The 16,776-nt window shown below is 46.5% G+C and overlaps 1 protein-coding gene across 2 annotated transcripts in view; it reads right to left on the reverse strand.

The window, feature by feature from the left end:
- The window catches only part of LOC139650393 (fatty acyl-CoA reductase 1), a 41,725-nt gene that overhangs the window by 3,281 nt on the left and 21,668 nt on the right, over positions 1–16,776 (reverse strand). For both annotated transcript variants that reach the window (XM_071527045.1, XM_071527046.1), the window contains exons 3-8: positions 8,410–8,585; positions 4,504–4,683; positions 3,842–4,019; positions 1,850–1,894; positions 1,642–1,760; positions 498–565 (exon numbers count right to left, since the gene is read on the reverse strand). In XM_071527045.1, coding sequence (XP_071383146.1) covers positions 498–565; positions 1,642–1,760; positions 1,850–1,894; positions 3,842–4,019; positions 4,504–4,683; positions 8,410–8,585 — 766 coding nt within the window. The remainder of the gene's footprint in view (positions 1–497; positions 566–1,641; positions 1,761–1,849; positions 1,895–3,841; positions 4,020–4,503; positions 4,684–8,409; positions 8,586–16,776) is intronic.

Raw genomic sequence — 16,776 nt, forward strand, 5'->3', positions numbered from 1 at the left:
AGATCATGAAGGCTCCCGCCACTAACACATCAACACAAACACTACTGAAATACATTATTAGTTAAATCATTAGTTAGTTTAGTGTCCTAAAATTTAGAAAGAGACATACTGTTTCTAAATTTTAGACACATTAGATAATATAATATAAATTCTATATATAAGCTCTAACATATACAGAACCAGATTTGTTTTCTTACAGTAATGAAATATGTTTTTGGGTAGTGTCCCACTAATTCCCTCCATTTGTTAAATTCATCTTCTGCCAGTTTCCACCAGGTGGCAGACACTCTCCGTACGACTCCCAACCACACAGCACAACTTAACTACAGCACAGGGCCAACAACATGTCAAAACATTGGAGTATTGATTTGTGATGATGAAAAGCAAACCGGTGCGACAATATTGTTGCAGGCCAGCAGGCACAGACAAAACAATAATATGCCACCGTAGTGACAGGCTTCCGTTCCCCTTAAGCAAGACACGAATAATGTACCTACCGATCTCTCCCCAGTGGAAAGGGTTGATGCTGCCGGTCGTGCAGTTGTAGACCAGTGCTGATTTAGGTCTGCAAGGTGTGTGGGAGTAGAAGGTCAGCAGAACGCCTCGAGCAAGCCGAGGCCACCAGTCATAAAAATACATAAACATAAATTTCCTGGTAACACTGCAGTCAGTGCACAGTCTGTGCAAGCAATGTGACAGTCTGTGTAAGCAATGTGACAATGGTGCTATACAAAGTTGATCATAAATTCAAAACCTGGGTAAACACAGTTAATTTATGAGTCTCTGTCTGCATATTGCACTGAGACAACCTATGGAGTTCATGCAGACCTTCAAAACAGTGTGCTGACAAGATATATACCTATGCTCTGAGAAACAGAATCAGGGTGAGTGAAATTCATCTTGGCCCTTGACACACTTTTCAATGCCTGAGTCCATAATTCACACTTTCATATTTCATAAGAGTCAACGGACTATTTTTATGCTTAGTGCCAGTGCTGGCATGCATCTACGTGCTCCGACATCGCGTAAGTGATGTGGGACTTTGAGTTAAGTCAGTGTTGACTGTGGTAGAAAGCTTTAGAGCTCTCTTAAGATTAAGATAGTAATGTAAAACTATGACAATGGATTGTGTGTCTCTTGATAATAAAAGTGGGCCATTTTATTTGCATGATTCCATTGATTTCCATGCAATAAAGAGGAGTTATCTATATTCCATGTACTTGATGTTTGCAAAGAATCATGGGTAGTGTTATGTAGAGAAACACTTTGGGATTAGCTTCTTGTGTTGCCATTCCTAGCGACATAGCGTGACTGTGTTTTGGATTGTATGTATTGTAAGCCCATTTGGTCGACTATTTGATGAGATTTGCACTTGAATAAGGCAGCGATTGAAAAACCCTTTGCCATCTCAATAGAATGTGTGGTTAAAAGATAAGAGGTGTTGTCTGTATCCATGACAGTCATAGAAAACATGTCAGGCTTAGTCACATCTGATTTGATTTATCTTCGTTGAAAAAAAGGATATGACGTCATGTGTGATAAGGCAGGCATTTCAACATTTGAGGAGGGTGCTACTAGCTAACTAGCTACCACTCGGCTGTGATCTACCTAAATGGTATTTACCCTGGAAGCAGCACTAACCTGTGTACTGCAGTGTACCAGCCAGCAGCCAGGGTGAGGTTGATGACCACGTCCACGGGGATCAGGTCGGCCACCGCATCGTTGTTGGCCCTCATGGTGCGCAAGATGCCCTTGCCAGCCTGATACAGGAGAACCCTGGGTTAGGACACCGAAACTAGCCTTTGTGTCAGATTCAAGAATAAGAAACCGCAAAAATACTTTTACTTACAGCTATGAAGACCCCGCTTGGCCCGTTGAAGTTGTCGATCCAACCCTAAGGCGTGAGAACAGAGAGAGGAAGAGTGTTAGTGAAAAGGGAGAGCTCTGTCTTAAGTGCTCTGTGGATAACTGCCATAACACTGAAACGACGCCATCATGTTATAGATCCTAACGGCAACGCTGATGCGATTGTGTATGTGTGTGTGCTGAATCGTCGATTCGGGGATGTGCTACTTCCTGCATTGGGAGGATGGGTAACACTGTGATTGTCGACTTCAATTAGACTCCATTAAAAATGGATGAAACCACTGGTTATAGACTGCTGCAGTTCCTCCTGTGTGGGACTGGAGCCCATTATGTGGCCCAGGTCGAGGCTTATCCTGGGTCTAATAATATGCTCTGCTGCTGATAAGCGCACAGAAGGTGAACAGACCAATGGCGTTTTTAGCACCGCAATCTGTTGATGGCTTCCAGCCAGTCTAAAGGAGGAGATGCATCTTTGACCTGAAACTGGGATTTTACCACTGATATGTCACTCAAATGCTAGACTTGGAAAACAGAGGAACTTATATGCGTATTACATTGTGTGTGGTTGTAAACAGACCACACATACACACACACATACATAAGCAGTCCCATCCCCCTTGCCGCACAGTTCCTACTGGCGCGAGCTGCCAAGGCGATTGCCTGGCCAAGCGTGAGTGAGGCCTTTTGAAGTGTCGCTGCTAGGCCAGGCTTACAGCTGAAGGCTGTACACAGAGCCAGGAACTATCGCATTCCCAGTCCTCAAACACAACGCCTACAGCTCCTGATACCAGATAAAAACAAGGATTTCCTGCATTTTTTCTGTGATTTTACTAATGTAATATCATTTTTAAGTGGATTCAAGTTCCTTTGATTATTATATGGGAATGTTCTGAGCAATCATAAGCATCTAAGCATAGTCCTCACCTGACCACATACCACAGTAAATGAGCTCTAATTAAGTTAATACCAAACTTAACTAAAAAGTGGTGATACCAAATATATAACGTATAATTGCTATTAAGTATAATTGTGCAGACCAATAAAATGCACCATTAAGTCTACATATTTTCCCTCATTCCACCTTCAAGTACAAATAGTGGCAGATATTCAGCATTTTAAAAACAGAGGTTTGAAGTGTCCCCCAGGCAGTTTATGTGAAGTGCGACTTAAACGCTCAACTCGGTGGAATCCGAATGCTGAAGATTTTGGGACGCCTGCAGCAGCCGCTAGTCAGAAAAGCGACTTAATCATGGAAATACTGCACTGTTGAACTTATGGCATCAAAATCCTTCTCTGAACGTTCAAGATAGCCTTCACATGAACTTTCCTGCACTTCTAACGTGGGCTCTCGAATATCAGCCTGTCAACTGTCCCCTGCTTGTCCCATTTCTGCCCTCCTGATCACCCCACCCGTCCCGTCGCAACAGCTGTTTGGGTTAGATCCCGTTTCACGAGGACACCATGTGAACCGCGGCATCGCACAAGGCCCTCAACCCCCGATACAAACCTGCGCTCAGCCAACCAATTTGCTCTAATCCTGGGCCACTTAAGATAAAGCCCACGGGGGAGAGGCATCGACCGGTGTGGGATTACATCGATCAATATCTTATTTCCATTCATTTTACTGTCACAGCGGGATGTAATGAGTGTGGGGTCTGGCAGCGGTGACCGAGTTGTTTGTGAGCTCCTAACGTGTTGGTTAACGTTTACCGCGGGCAGCAGAATGAGCAAAGTATTGCTGCTGACGCCACACTGAGCGTGTTTCATTGGTGTGAGGACAAGATGTGAGTCTATTCTCGGGTATTTCATCACTGAACATGCTGTGGCACATTGGCAGTAGATGCACATAGAGTAAGATGTTACAACACGTATAGAACTGGTTTGGCTGGTTGGGCTAACAGACAGTCTGTGATGGAGGGGAGGTAAAGAGGGATGGATGGATGGATGGAGGGATACTGGAAGGAGGGCGACTCACAGGGAAAGGCTCCTGCCAGCTGGCTCCCACTATGGAAGGTCTGATGATGCCGATGTTGAGCTTGCCTTGCTCCTGCTGCACCACGCATTCGGCCAGGGCTTTGGTGTAGGTGTAGGTGTTGGGCCTGTCGCCGATAAGCCGCGGTGTGATGTCACGCACAATGCTGTCATCCATCCAGCTGGAGCCAGGAAATAGGAGTCAGTCAGGGAGCAGTGTGGTATTTTACCAATATACTCTGTTACCATTTTATACTGATTTGTGACTGATTTGTGTGTTTATTGCTGTTATAAATAATGGGTATTGTATGGGGGGTGCATGTATGTGTTTTTCCGAATGTTCAGACTGAGACAAATCCCTAGCAACCTTGGTTGATATGGCAATAAAATATTCAATCTTGAATCTACTGGTGTATGAAACCATTCGGATTTGCAGCTACTGGGTATTGCGGTGAATTTATCATTTATCTAAGTAGCTGTAGCGTTTTCTAGATGGCATATCCATTTATCAACTGGCATGCATCTTACCCAGTCTGACACACCATTAGGTGTTGAGAAAAAACACTGATGATTGGAAACACGGTTCAAATTCAACATCCTTCCTGGCATGAACCGACCTAAATTGGAATCGATCGCATAACCAAAACCAACAACCCATCCACTCACTCGAGGGATTCGATGAGCTTCTTGGGCTCTACAGGCGGCGGGTAGATGATCTCGTCGATGTGCCTGCGGTTGCAGTTTGCATAGGCGGTGGAGATGTGGATGAAGGCCTCGAGGTGGTGCATCTGCTGGGCCAGGCTGAGGAGCTGCTGTGTGGCGATCACATTCAGCTGCAGGGCGTGTCTGTCAGAAAGAGGAGAGATACAGTGTCAACAAGTGTGTGTGTGTGTGTGTGTGTGTGTGTGTGCGTGGGAGGAGAGAGTGCGCGAGTGTATGCGTGGGAGGAAAGGTTGCGCAAGTGTGTCTTTGCGTGTGGGAAAAAAGGGTGTGCGAGTGTGCGTCTGTGTGTGTGTGTGAGAGAGAGAGAGAGCACTAGCATCTCTGCTTAGGTATTTGCATGCAAGAATGATTGTGCTCGCTGACGTTCGCTGAGCGTTCCATTCAAAGGGGGGAATTTGCAGACTAGGAATATTAATGCATGATTATAAAGCCACAGCAGAACGGCACAAAGGGACGGTGAGACATGAACACACACACACAGAGGAGGGAGAGAGGAAGAGACAGAGAGGAGGAAAAAAAGAGCAAGCATCTGCTCCTCTCTTCGTAAAAGGTGTTAGTCTCATCATTTTCACTTAACACCATTTTCAGCTTATACTACCTCTCATCCGGCCATAAGTACATCTATCAGCAAACATTTGCTTGGCTTTACGCCCGTACGAGGCGCTTCCACTGTGGCCCACACACCACCTCACTCGTCTTCCCATCACTTGGCATCAACACCAGTCTGTAGAGGACCAATGACAACTCCTGCAGTGGTAATGGAACAGTGTGCAGAGTCCATTTTGCCCAGAGGGGACTGCGAGAGCGACTGTGGGTCAGCTCAACCAGACACTGCGAGATAGAGTGCTTCTCTGGCGCTGTGTGGGTGGTGCCTGCATGCTTGGGAAGGTGTGTGTGTGTGTGTGTGACAGAGATGCAGAGAGAGATGGAGAGAGAGTGAGAGGGTGCGTGTGTGTGTCTGTGTGTGGTGGGCGATGGGTCCACCGGCATAAATCAGATGTGGTCAGGCAGTGCCAGCTTGTTAGCGAGCGAGGCGGTGACAGTCGGCGTTGGGGTGGGGAGGGAGGGATGGGGGGATGGGGGAATGCGGGAGGGGTTAGGGGAGGACGAGCACTGTGTGGGCGTCCCATCCTCCCACCACCGTCTGGAACCATATGCAGTGTGTTGCGCCGGCAGGACAGTCATGGAAAGCCGGAGGCACCGCTGTGTCCCTTCCTGCCTCTGACTCATCACCCAACTGTTTTTGGTATCTTAATTTGGATGCGGGGCCTGGCGCCTAGCGCAGCTTCAGCGGGCGCACTCAGTACCGAGTGCGGATGAAGACTTGCACAGGAACGGCCCCAGGTGTCAGTCTGAAAAGCCCCGGCCCGAGTCTCGACTCTTAAACAGGGACGCCGACGTCTGATTTATGCCCCGGCACCGCTTTACAAGGCTGCCGGCCGCTACAGAGTAATGGCTCCGAGAGATGACAGAGAGATGGGAGGGGAAGGGAGACAGCCAGGCAGAAAGAGAGTGAACACGAGAGCGAAAGCTAGATGAAGAGGGGTGGAAAGAAAAAGCAAGAGGTGAAGGCCACTCCTAAAGAAAGATGGAAAGGTGAAGCGATAGAGAGAGAGGAAAGCCAGTCAGTAGGATAGAGAGAGAGATGGTGAAAGCAGTAACGGATCAATATAAAGCTGTGTGGAGTGCAGCCCGATAGCTTTACCCTAACTGAGCTGTCACTCATAGCTAATAGGTGTCCCGCCTCCCAACACCCATCTTCAGGGAGCCCAACCATGACGGTTGTCCAGCGCCGCCCCAGACATGACTAATCTACCTCCACGCACGCATATACACACCAAGCACAGAGAGACACGCACCGCCCACAGTGGATTAATAGCCTCATCCCCCAGGACACGTTACTACTAGAATTCAAACAAGTCACTTTTTGTACCAAGGCTAATTCCTCTACATGTCTTTTTCAGCAAATATATCAGGATGAGAAACAGAATCCGTACATTATCGGGGGGGAAAGTAGTATTTCCAAAGCACGCTTTTTTTTTTTTAAATCACAATTTTTTATTCACTTTACATACTAACATCTTCTTTTTGCCATCATAAGCCTGGTTGGGCAATCTCCTTTTTCCTGATAGTGCATTGATTCCATTTCCCTTTCTGTTAAAGTGCTTCTTATTTTAGACTTTATGCACCTGTAGCTGACCATATGGACTTGCTGTTCAAAGAGTTGTACACCATTTTCCGACGTGAAACCACCTCATGGATCCAGAAAGTAATTCACTCATATACTGTATTCACTCATTCACTCACTCACCGTTAGCCTATCTGCCCCTAGAGGCCATTAGCAGCCATGGCACACAGGATGCTGAGAATCACTGTTTGGAAATTTTGGATTTGGTTCATGAAGCACAGGACACACAGGATACAAAACAACACTTTTCTTTTCTCAACTGAACCAGAGAGAGTAAGGTAGGATAACTCGGTACATCTCCATGATTTACACATTTGAACAATTTATGGAAATGTACAGACCTGAAAACATTTATTTATGGCAATGAGCAACAGCAGCTGCTTGCTTTGCATCTATGACACTGTGTGTCCTTGTTTATTTTTCAAGAGATACAAATGATCAAAATGGATCGCTTGTGTTGTCCATTGCTAGAGCCAGTCCTAAAGCTATAAATCACAGAGATACGGTTTATTGTGGCTACTGATGATCATTCATTCCTTATAAAACAAAGTGTTTTGCAGAAAGCAGTGTGATCTCTTTTTTTGAACTATGGCTAAACTATTTCCTGTGTTGATGATTAATCTTACACAGACCAACTGATATAATTTCAGTCACTCATTCACATTCAAAATCAAGGAAGAGGAGGAGGCCATACAAGTGCAATTCTCCACAGGTGAGTCATAAGACCACGTAAGTTATAGAGCCTGGTGAGCAGATCAGAGACCAGCACACCAGCTAAAGCACAGCTTAATGCCCGTCACCTGCAGAAGAAATCATTAACTATGCCACCATAACATATCGATGAAGCACTGTCCCCACCAGGATTCAATAACAGTGCAGCAGACTGGGGCTGTGGCAGAGAGATGACACGATGTCCACCGTCTTAGTCTGATAACAAGCTGCATTTCATCAATGGGTTCAGCCTAACTGGCATCATGTTGGCTGGCTAGAAGCTATATTGTGCAGAAAGTACAAACAATGCTATTGAAACTGCTATTGTATTTTTAAACCATTTGTTTGGTTTTGGTGAACATTATTTTGTGTTCCATCCGTTATTATGTCAGCAACTTCCCAAATTCAATATCTTCTGGGCTGATTACACAAACTACAGTATTTCCAAGCAACGTCTCTCTTCGAATAAAGACGGAACAATCTATTGTTCGACAGATGATCAAAACAAAAATAAACCCATGATGGCGCCGCTGCTTTCTCAGCATCCTCACCCCACTGTAAACGCCCCAGCTTCCTCTTTGCTCTGAATCAATAAAACACTGAAGCCAGTGCAGCGTATAGCACATCCTCTGGGGTGACGCTCCAAAATGGGAACTTTCTGCAACAAAGCACAATTACCCAACAGGAACGAGACGGATGCCATTGTAGCTTCTACCGCTTTCTTACATTTCTCTGAACCAAAGGCTTTACTGTAGGTTGTAAGTAATATGCTTCCAAAAAGGATTCATAGAGGGATAGTGACAGGAGACGGCAGTAGAAGGCAGTGATGAGTCAGAGTGTGTCGAGAGAGAGTGTGTGTGTGTGTTTTGTGTTTAAAAGAGGGGTAGCAAAGAGCAGATGAGAGCGTGCTTGTGTGCTTGTGTGCGTGAATCCACGGATGCGGGCCTCACTTGAGCGGCTCGTCGAAGCGGATGGTGGCGGCGCAGTGGAAGACGATGTTGATGCAGGCGGTGAGCTTCTCCACGTCCTCCGGGCTGATGGCCAGGCCGGGCTGCATCAGCTCGCTGCTGATGGGGATGATTTTCTGGTGGAAGTCGGGGTTGTCCTCCCGCACTCGGTCAAACAGCTGCCGGTCATGTGACAACACACACACAGAGAGAGAGAGAGAGAGAGAGAGAGAGAGAGAGAGAGAGAGAGAGAGAGAGAGAGAGAGAGAGAGAGAGAGAGAGAGAGAGAGAGAGAGAGAGAGAGAGAGAGAGATGGAAACATAAGATCACATGCTAGTTTAGTCATCAGCAGCGTTCAAGTCTGCATGACGAATACAGTGGCCTACTTTAATGGCAGTAATAATTATGTTCATATTGCACATGGCTGACTAGCTGTAGGGCAGCTCGTCTGCACAAGTGACTGTAGCTTTGACAGCAAACGAACAGCATCACAAAACAAGCTTCAGCAATGTAAATAGTCTCAAGTCAGCAAAGGCAGCAAATATGTTAGTTTGCATAATCCCCTAACACACACACACACACACACACACACACGCACGTGTATATCCCTTAAAATTTGGGTATCATAACCGGGCTTGCTTCTGTTACGCATTTATCTGAGTGTCTGTCCTGTTTTGTTAAAAAAACAGTAATAATAAATGGATGGATGGATGTCATGAGATGAACAGCCAACAGCGCTGCCCAGGTCTTGCTCAAAGACACTTAACAGGAATCAGACCCGTGTCTCTGACCACCAGCCTGCTCACCTGGCCACATCGGTGGCTGCTCATTAAATCACCCAATTCAAATAAGGAGTTGTGACAGTGTCAATATTTGCATTGTCACCTGATGGCTGCTTGGTCCAGGTGGGCGGAAGGTGCGGCAGAAGGCTTGGGTCGGCACCTACAGTACAAAACTGACTGATGGTCAGGTCAAGTGATGTGGTGCTGCCATGGTCCAATGAGCTTTTGTGAATGATGTTTGTCAGTCCAATGACTCAGACTGAGGTGTTTTCCCTGTCGGACGCCCAACCCTGGAAACGGCACACACCGGCCAGCGGCCCAGCCCAGAAAACAAACCATTTAACGGACTCCCTGTTGTACACACAAATGTCCTCTCCACGCCCGGTACATACTGTTCATACACCCCACCACTTCAGATTGAATATTTGTCCTTCTGTGCAGCAGAATTTGACGAAAAGATTAAAAACCCTGTGTTTGAATTGACAAAAAGTTCATACCTCTTGTCAAAAACCCAATGACTGCACAAAAACAGCCTGACTGATGATGACAAGTGGGGTGTGGGAGTGGGAGTGGGAGTGTGTGTGTGTGTGGGGTCAATCATACACTCTAATCATGCACTATATTTTCTGCACAATACATCACACATAACCATTACAAAGCCCAGCGTGTGTGATATTATTCCACCTGTTCACACTGCTGCTTGCTCACTGAGGGCCACAGACAACATTCCAACATAGAGGGGGGATTAAGTGAACTCTGGTCTAGATTTACAAGCGTGTGTCTGAAACAACCCCGACGCCACAGCGCTCCCTGTGGAGCGCATGCTGTACATCAGGCTGTAAATGAAATGAATGCGTGTGTATATTGTTGTGCTCTCTTTAAGCTGTTTGAGCAGCTCTGGGAGACGCTAATCAAAGGCAACAGAAGAAGTCAGTCAGATGTCATATCATGTCACGCATCTCCCCATGCAGTTCAGGTCAGGTGTCGCAGAGCAGTGTCGCATTCCAATCAACGGGGCTCGCATTTCACCGTCTGGCAGCTGCACACAGACAGTTTACAGATAGCTAGTGAATGATGGCATGAGGGGGGAAAACAAGAGAAAGAGGGTGAGAGAGAGAGGGGATGCGAAGGGATTGGCATGTAAGTGCGTGCTCTCTCGGTTATGAAATTGGCATTCTGCGTGTGTGTGTGTATCAGCTGTCCTAGTAAGCGGAGCACTCTTGCTGAAGGGGACAGATGTTGAGTTAAACAGCTTCAAACAGCTGTTTAGATTCATGTTCTCCATCTCTAGCCATCTTCCTCTTTGTATTTCTATCCCTCCCTTTTCCGACTTGCCTATGTTGTCCAGATTATGGACAACTGAGGACAAGTCCTGATGTACGTAATGCCATAACCCAAAACCATGTCTAATGGAAAGGGGGGGGGGGGGGAAATCAGGCATCACAGCAGCTCTGTGGCTCTCCTCTACAGCACTGACTTGATTTCTGTAGATATTGTAGTATTGCAATCATTATGTAATGCAAAAATCATAGAGCGCTGGAAACCTGGATTCAAATGTCTCCCCTCCCTCTGCTCTAAGCACACAGCTGGCAGTAACACGTATACTGTAGGTCTATGTCTGTAGATAGTGGTATGAGGTAACACACACACACACACACATACACACACACACACACGCGCGCGCACGCACACACACACACACACACACACACACACACAGAAGAGTTTCAGTGTGGAGCTTTGTCACAAAAATGTCTGCAAAAAAGTATGCATGTAACTGCACAAACGTTTTCTTCTTTTTTGCAGGACTGTTCACGGAGCTGTTGATGGCATGTAATGATCTCAGTCAAACTTCCTTTTGAGGGTGTGTAACTAGGCAACACAAATAACACACCCAGATTTTGGCAGCGTCCCATTACCCACAAAAACGTAGTTTGACCAGGAAGTCCTTAGTAAGAGTTCACTGTAAAAACAAAACTAAACTCATCTCTCACAGTGCTGACGATCGTTCCCTGCCATGCAGCTATCAGCTAGGCTACAAACCCCGGTGAGAGAGAATGCAGTGTGAGAGATTATACAGATACCAACTGAGAACACTGTCAATCACAAAAGGAAGAGTGGCATTTCGTTTTCAATCTGGAATGGCTTTGCCAAGGCCGCTTTTGGATCAGCAGGTCGATGTGTCTCATCAATCTTGAATTGCCCAGAAAAACAAAAGGCTATTCCTTTTTTTTTTTTACACACATGCTGCCCTTTCATGTAGAAATACAGTCACAGCCCAACATCACTTTGGTAGTCTGACTGTCACATCCTCGAGGCTTGCAGCTGCTGCGGAGACAGAAGCCACATTAGCAATTCACAACTAGAAATAACTTTTAGAAAACCACCTCAAGGCTGCATTGAGAAGACTTGGGTTGACTGAGGCAATCTAAACACAAACTGTTGCATCACTCAAGCTTTGGGGAAAAAGCAAAGCGATTGGAAAAATGACTGTGGTTGTCACAGCGGTGGTGTGACATGTATGGGGATGGAAACAAATGAAACTCTGACTTTCTTTTTAAGGTCAGGGGCTTTACTGACTGAGGCTATACTGTCAAGGCTATACTGGAAGGGGAGGCAGAGTAAGTGAGAGAGAGAGAGCAAGGGATCAGTTTCTTTCCCGGCTGCTCACTTCACTCTTATCAGGACTGCTAGGTCATGGCAAAACTGTTCCTGCTGATACACACAGAAATACGCTGCTCATTCACTATGTACAATGCTATCACTTACTGTACACTTACAGGATGAAATCAAACACAACCTTCCAGTGTACATTCTCACTCTACTACTACTACTATGGCTACTCCTATTACTAGCCTGGCTGATAACCCCGTCAAAAGATATTTGGGAAGTACCTCTAAGCCAAAGTTACATGAGGGAAAGACACAGAAAGGAGGAGGGAAAGCGAGGAGAGTGCATTAGGGTCAGAGGGGTGGATGAGGCCGGAGACTGTGGGCCTCAGAGCGCTCTTTGTTATGGACACGGGGGAGAATGGCATTGTGGGATTGTGGTGTCCTTTTGTCAAGAGGCTCTTTGGATGATCTGTGGTGCTGTGCCAGCCTACCACTGCTCTCATTTACCACCGCAGCCCACGGGCATAAGTGAGCAAACGGCCTTGTGCAGGAGGACAATACCCCACCAGTTTGAATTTCCTTGCCCTTTGGTGACAGAAAAAAAAAATGTCACCACAGCCATTCCTGAATATGGCAGCCACAGCAGGACTAGTGGTAGATCTTGTGGTCTGTCAAATACAGCCATACTTCACCCACGGCCACAGAGCCAAGATGGCCAACCCAGAACACGAGCATACACAATATAGGCCATCTATAAGATATCAGGTCCGCTGAATGACTTCTCCTTTGCCTCAGTGGTGGAGCTGGTTTGTACATGTGGTTGCCAGTTGTTGTTTCCCCGCGCGAGAGACACCACCATTGTAAGGACCCCGGGGGCAATAAATCCTCGTCCAGAGTGCTCCAAGCAGCCGCTCTGTGGACTTGCACAGAAACCCAACACTAATGGCACTTTCCTTTCAGCCCAGCAACCCGAGATGCCATTTAAACAGCCTCTCTTCTCACTAACTGCCCTTTAACTGGGCTCCGTTCTTTCACAGCCCCCTTCACAGAGAGCTGCACCCCGGAGCAAAGGGATGACAGAGACCGAGAAAGCGAGAAAGGCTAAGTAGAAGAGGAACAAATACAGTGAGAAACAGCGAGGGCAAAGCAACAAGAACAAGTTTGTTGTGTGTTCTCTCCCTTTGCTATTGTCCCTGAGGGTAGTGGTACCATAAAGCCCACTCTGCCTCATCTTTTTGGAGGTGGTCCTCATAAATGGTGGGTCCAAGCAGGACTTGTGTGCTGCGGAGTGGAGTTAACCACTGTCAGATTTTGGTGGGACACAGCTTTAAGTGCTTGGGTTTGAAAAACACAAAACACATTCCGCAAATTTTCCGTCTTCCTGCTCTTGTGGCAACATCGGTTGGAGTCTGACAGGTAGCTGGGTCTGCGCCACCATTGGTCCTCTCCCTGCTGAGTCAGCCGGACACAGCCAATCGGGGACGAGCAGGCCGGAAAATTTACAGTAGCTAGGTAAGGTCTGCCAAAGTATGTCAGACAGAAGCAATTAACGGCTGCACCCTCAGCGCTGACCTCCATTTCCTGACATGCACTGTCTAAATTAGTTGAATAATAGGAAGTGGGTAGGATTACTGCCAAAAAAAAAGGGGGAAAAAAATCAGTTTTACTAAGGATATTATAATGACTAAAACTCCTCCAGCACCGTCGACAATGAGCATTAGCAGTAAAGGCCCTAAATGGCAGAGGATGGCAGGAGCCATCATTACATCTCAGATACCAGGCCGAGGTTTCCTTTTCCCTCTGCTGAACTGACAAGAGCTCCAGGGAGGGAGGGAGGGAGGGAGGGAGGGAGGGGGGGCGGCATGTTCAGGCTGAGGATGAGATGCTAACCCTGGGGAGAAGACAGAGACATGAGGAGTCCCATGGGAAGCTCTGGAGAAGGACAGACATGACGAATCCCTGGGGCTGTCAGTACGTTTGCTAAGGAGAAAAAGGATTCGTCCGCGCTCCTCTTCACTCGCTGTCCTCGCCTCCCTTGCGGTCTTCCGGTGGTTCAAAAACAGAGTTAATCAGCCCGTGTCACTACACATTTCCAAATTGCACCCGGGCACAAATCCAAAACCTTTACGGTCTGAGCTGGCAGATGAATTGTATGAGACAGTCTCATAAACTTTACACTTAAATATAATTGTCTTTGAAATGCTGAGTCTTGCATGTCCGTTGGGACGCATCTGGATGCCAAGCAAGCTCTGGCAAGAAGATGTAGGATTCTTATTCTAAAAAAATTAAAATGCGCAAATTGATTTGCACTCAGTGATCTGTTTTATATATCTTTGTATAGATTTTATTGCGAGGTAAACTTTGATTACAGATAAATTAGAGTTACATTCAAGGAACAATCCCCCTTAAGAGAGACGATGCCAGCTCTCTTCAAAATTATCCAACCCTGAATCCCACAGCTTCTTAAGAGCTTAGGGGAGTCTTTAAGGATGCAGGGCGCAGCTCATCAAAGCAAACTAATGAAAATGGAGGGTTTTCTCGTGCCAGGCTCTGGGCTATCATTGTACACAACTCAATTGAGACGATCAATATCAACAGAGTAATAAGGTTTACGGTGACAGCAAATGCAGAATTTCTGTGCTCGGCATTCGGTATGCCGATGGCATCGCATTCCAGCCTTTTAGAGACAGTGACCTCTTGCTGAGCCAAGGAGAATTTTATTGCCCTCCAAGAGCAAACGGACAGAAATGAGACAGTTTATGATATGTATGGCCCATGCGTTCACATAAAAAACTGCAAGGAATCAGTAAAGAAAAGTGAAATCTGCGTTTTGCTTCTTTGAGCTTGATGCCAAGACTAACAGCTAGTTGTATCGACCATTCGGGGCCATGAAGATAATTGGTGAGGTGTTCAGGCTCTTCTGTAGACCGAAGCTCAGGCTGAGGAATGCTATGCAAAGGCGAGCATAATATAAGAGCCTAGGTCAGAGTGCTGCTGCCATCAAACCCAGAGATTACACGGAAAGCTCCTCTCACACTGCAGCAACCGTACAGACACATGGCATCGTGATAGAGCAGAGCAAATCAATCATGTGCTGTCCATCTGCCAGCGTGCGTGCAACACAAACAGAACACACCAGAATGTGCAAAAGCATCCCTTTTCACTTATGTCTGAAAGGCAACACCCTGTGAGCAGGCTGATGCTGCTGTGCATGGTGCATAATGTGTGTGTTCTCTATCAGATTGGTTTCAGGGTTTATCTGAAGGCAGAGATACTGCAGGGCTGTTGTAATCTTGATGAACATGATCCTCTCTGATATGGAGAGCAGCTTCTCATCTGTCCTGCCACCGGGCCCTGGAGCCTCTGCCAACCTTCGGCCCCCTGTGCGGAAATGAAGCAGGGCCTCATTCATCCTGACCAGATCAATAACACCCACATACACGCAAACACACACCCACACATCTAAAGGGCCAAATAATAATAATGATAATACAGGGACAAGTCGATTCCGAACCCCATAGTAAAGCCCTAAGGGTCCAAGCTTCCATATTTCATGAAGATACATTTGTTGACTTCCTTTGCCTTTCCTCCAGCTGTTTATGCAGTGTTCACCATTTATCAAACTAAACCCAATACCAGAATTCCAGAGAAATTAAATTATGGGTCCTTCAAAGTTGCCCCTTCTCTTCAAGTTTAGTCATGCAGGTTATCAGAGTTTGACAAATTGCCATAAGGTCTTTCCCCAAGGCTCCATAGTTGATCTAGTAGTTTTTGCTTCTATGAAAGTGATTCACAAGGCGACACAGTGAGTCCTCACAAACATGGACAGTCAAAAAAAATTTCTCGTGCATTTTTATTACAGATTCTGATTTAATACGCATTCTGTACAGTCCCATGGCACATTCACTGCAATGGCATATGACTCTTTCTGAATATGTTGGAGGGGATTGTGGGAGTAATGTGAAAATTCACAGCTATGGTGTGAAGGTTCATAGTGAAAGCTACATTTTCACAATAGAATTTTTAACCTTCTTAAATTAAGTAGATAGTGCTCAATAAAGAACAGTCATACATTGTACAAAATGATTTTCTGTACACCATGATGAAGTCTGATAGCACACAGTAGAGGAGTGAAGTGTCTCACCCCTGACTGATGGACCTGAATACACCTCTTGATAACAATGGCGCTGTGGTAAAAACTATCACACCAGATCAGCAGAGGGGCATCTCCCACAGATGGCTGCGGGACCATCTGGATGCGGAGAGAGAAACGTGGTTGGCAGGCTCTCCATACACTGTGGGGACACTTCACTGGGCTACAGTGGCCCCCTGAAGAACAGGCTCTTCACTACGCATGTGTCAGCCCTGCCTTAATGACTCAACCAGCAACGTTTAATGTGCTAATTTGTTTCGCAAACTGGAGTTAATTTGCGACCTAATTATACGCAAAAGCATTGGTTCCCCCTTGCCCCTCTCTCTGGGGAGACTCGGGAGGCCTATTGGTTGCCTCTCAGCCTGCTCGCCTCCTGTACCGCATGCCAACCAGCCGCAAATGAGGAGCAGCACTGTGCCAGGCTGGCAGCGGCAACCTCTCCCTCTCCAAGTCCCCATCTCTGGGTGGGACTCAGGCGTAACAAATGCCCAAAGTCAGCCCGCTCCCTCTCATCTGTAAAAGTTGCTGTTTAAACAGAGCTCGGCACGCCTTAGACACGCTGCCATGCACACCGCCACACGCTAACTGCAGGATTTAGCTTTTGGGCCTGAATCAGGAGCGCGGGGCAGGATGGGAGCGGAGCAGGTCAAGGACGGCCCCGTTCTTTCATCAGGATTGAAAGGAAGATGCTTCAGGTGTGCCTGCGCTGACATTAACAATTCAGGCAAGGATTTCATCAGCTCCACAAGTGGAAACACAGCACCGCCTGTTAGGGCCAGGAATCAATACATCTTGAATATTTATATTGTTGGAAAGATCACCT

This window comes from Centroberyx affinis, unplaced genomic scaffold, assembly GCF_046629955.1.
Source record: "Centroberyx affinis isolate AG114_WGS23_722 - 3 ecotype Tasmania unplaced genomic scaffold, CSIRO-AGI_Caff_v1 ptg001486l_1, whole genome shotgun sequence".
NCBI classification, from domain to species: Eukaryota; Metazoa; Chordata; class Actinopteri; order Beryciformes; family Berycidae; genus Centroberyx; species Centroberyx affinis.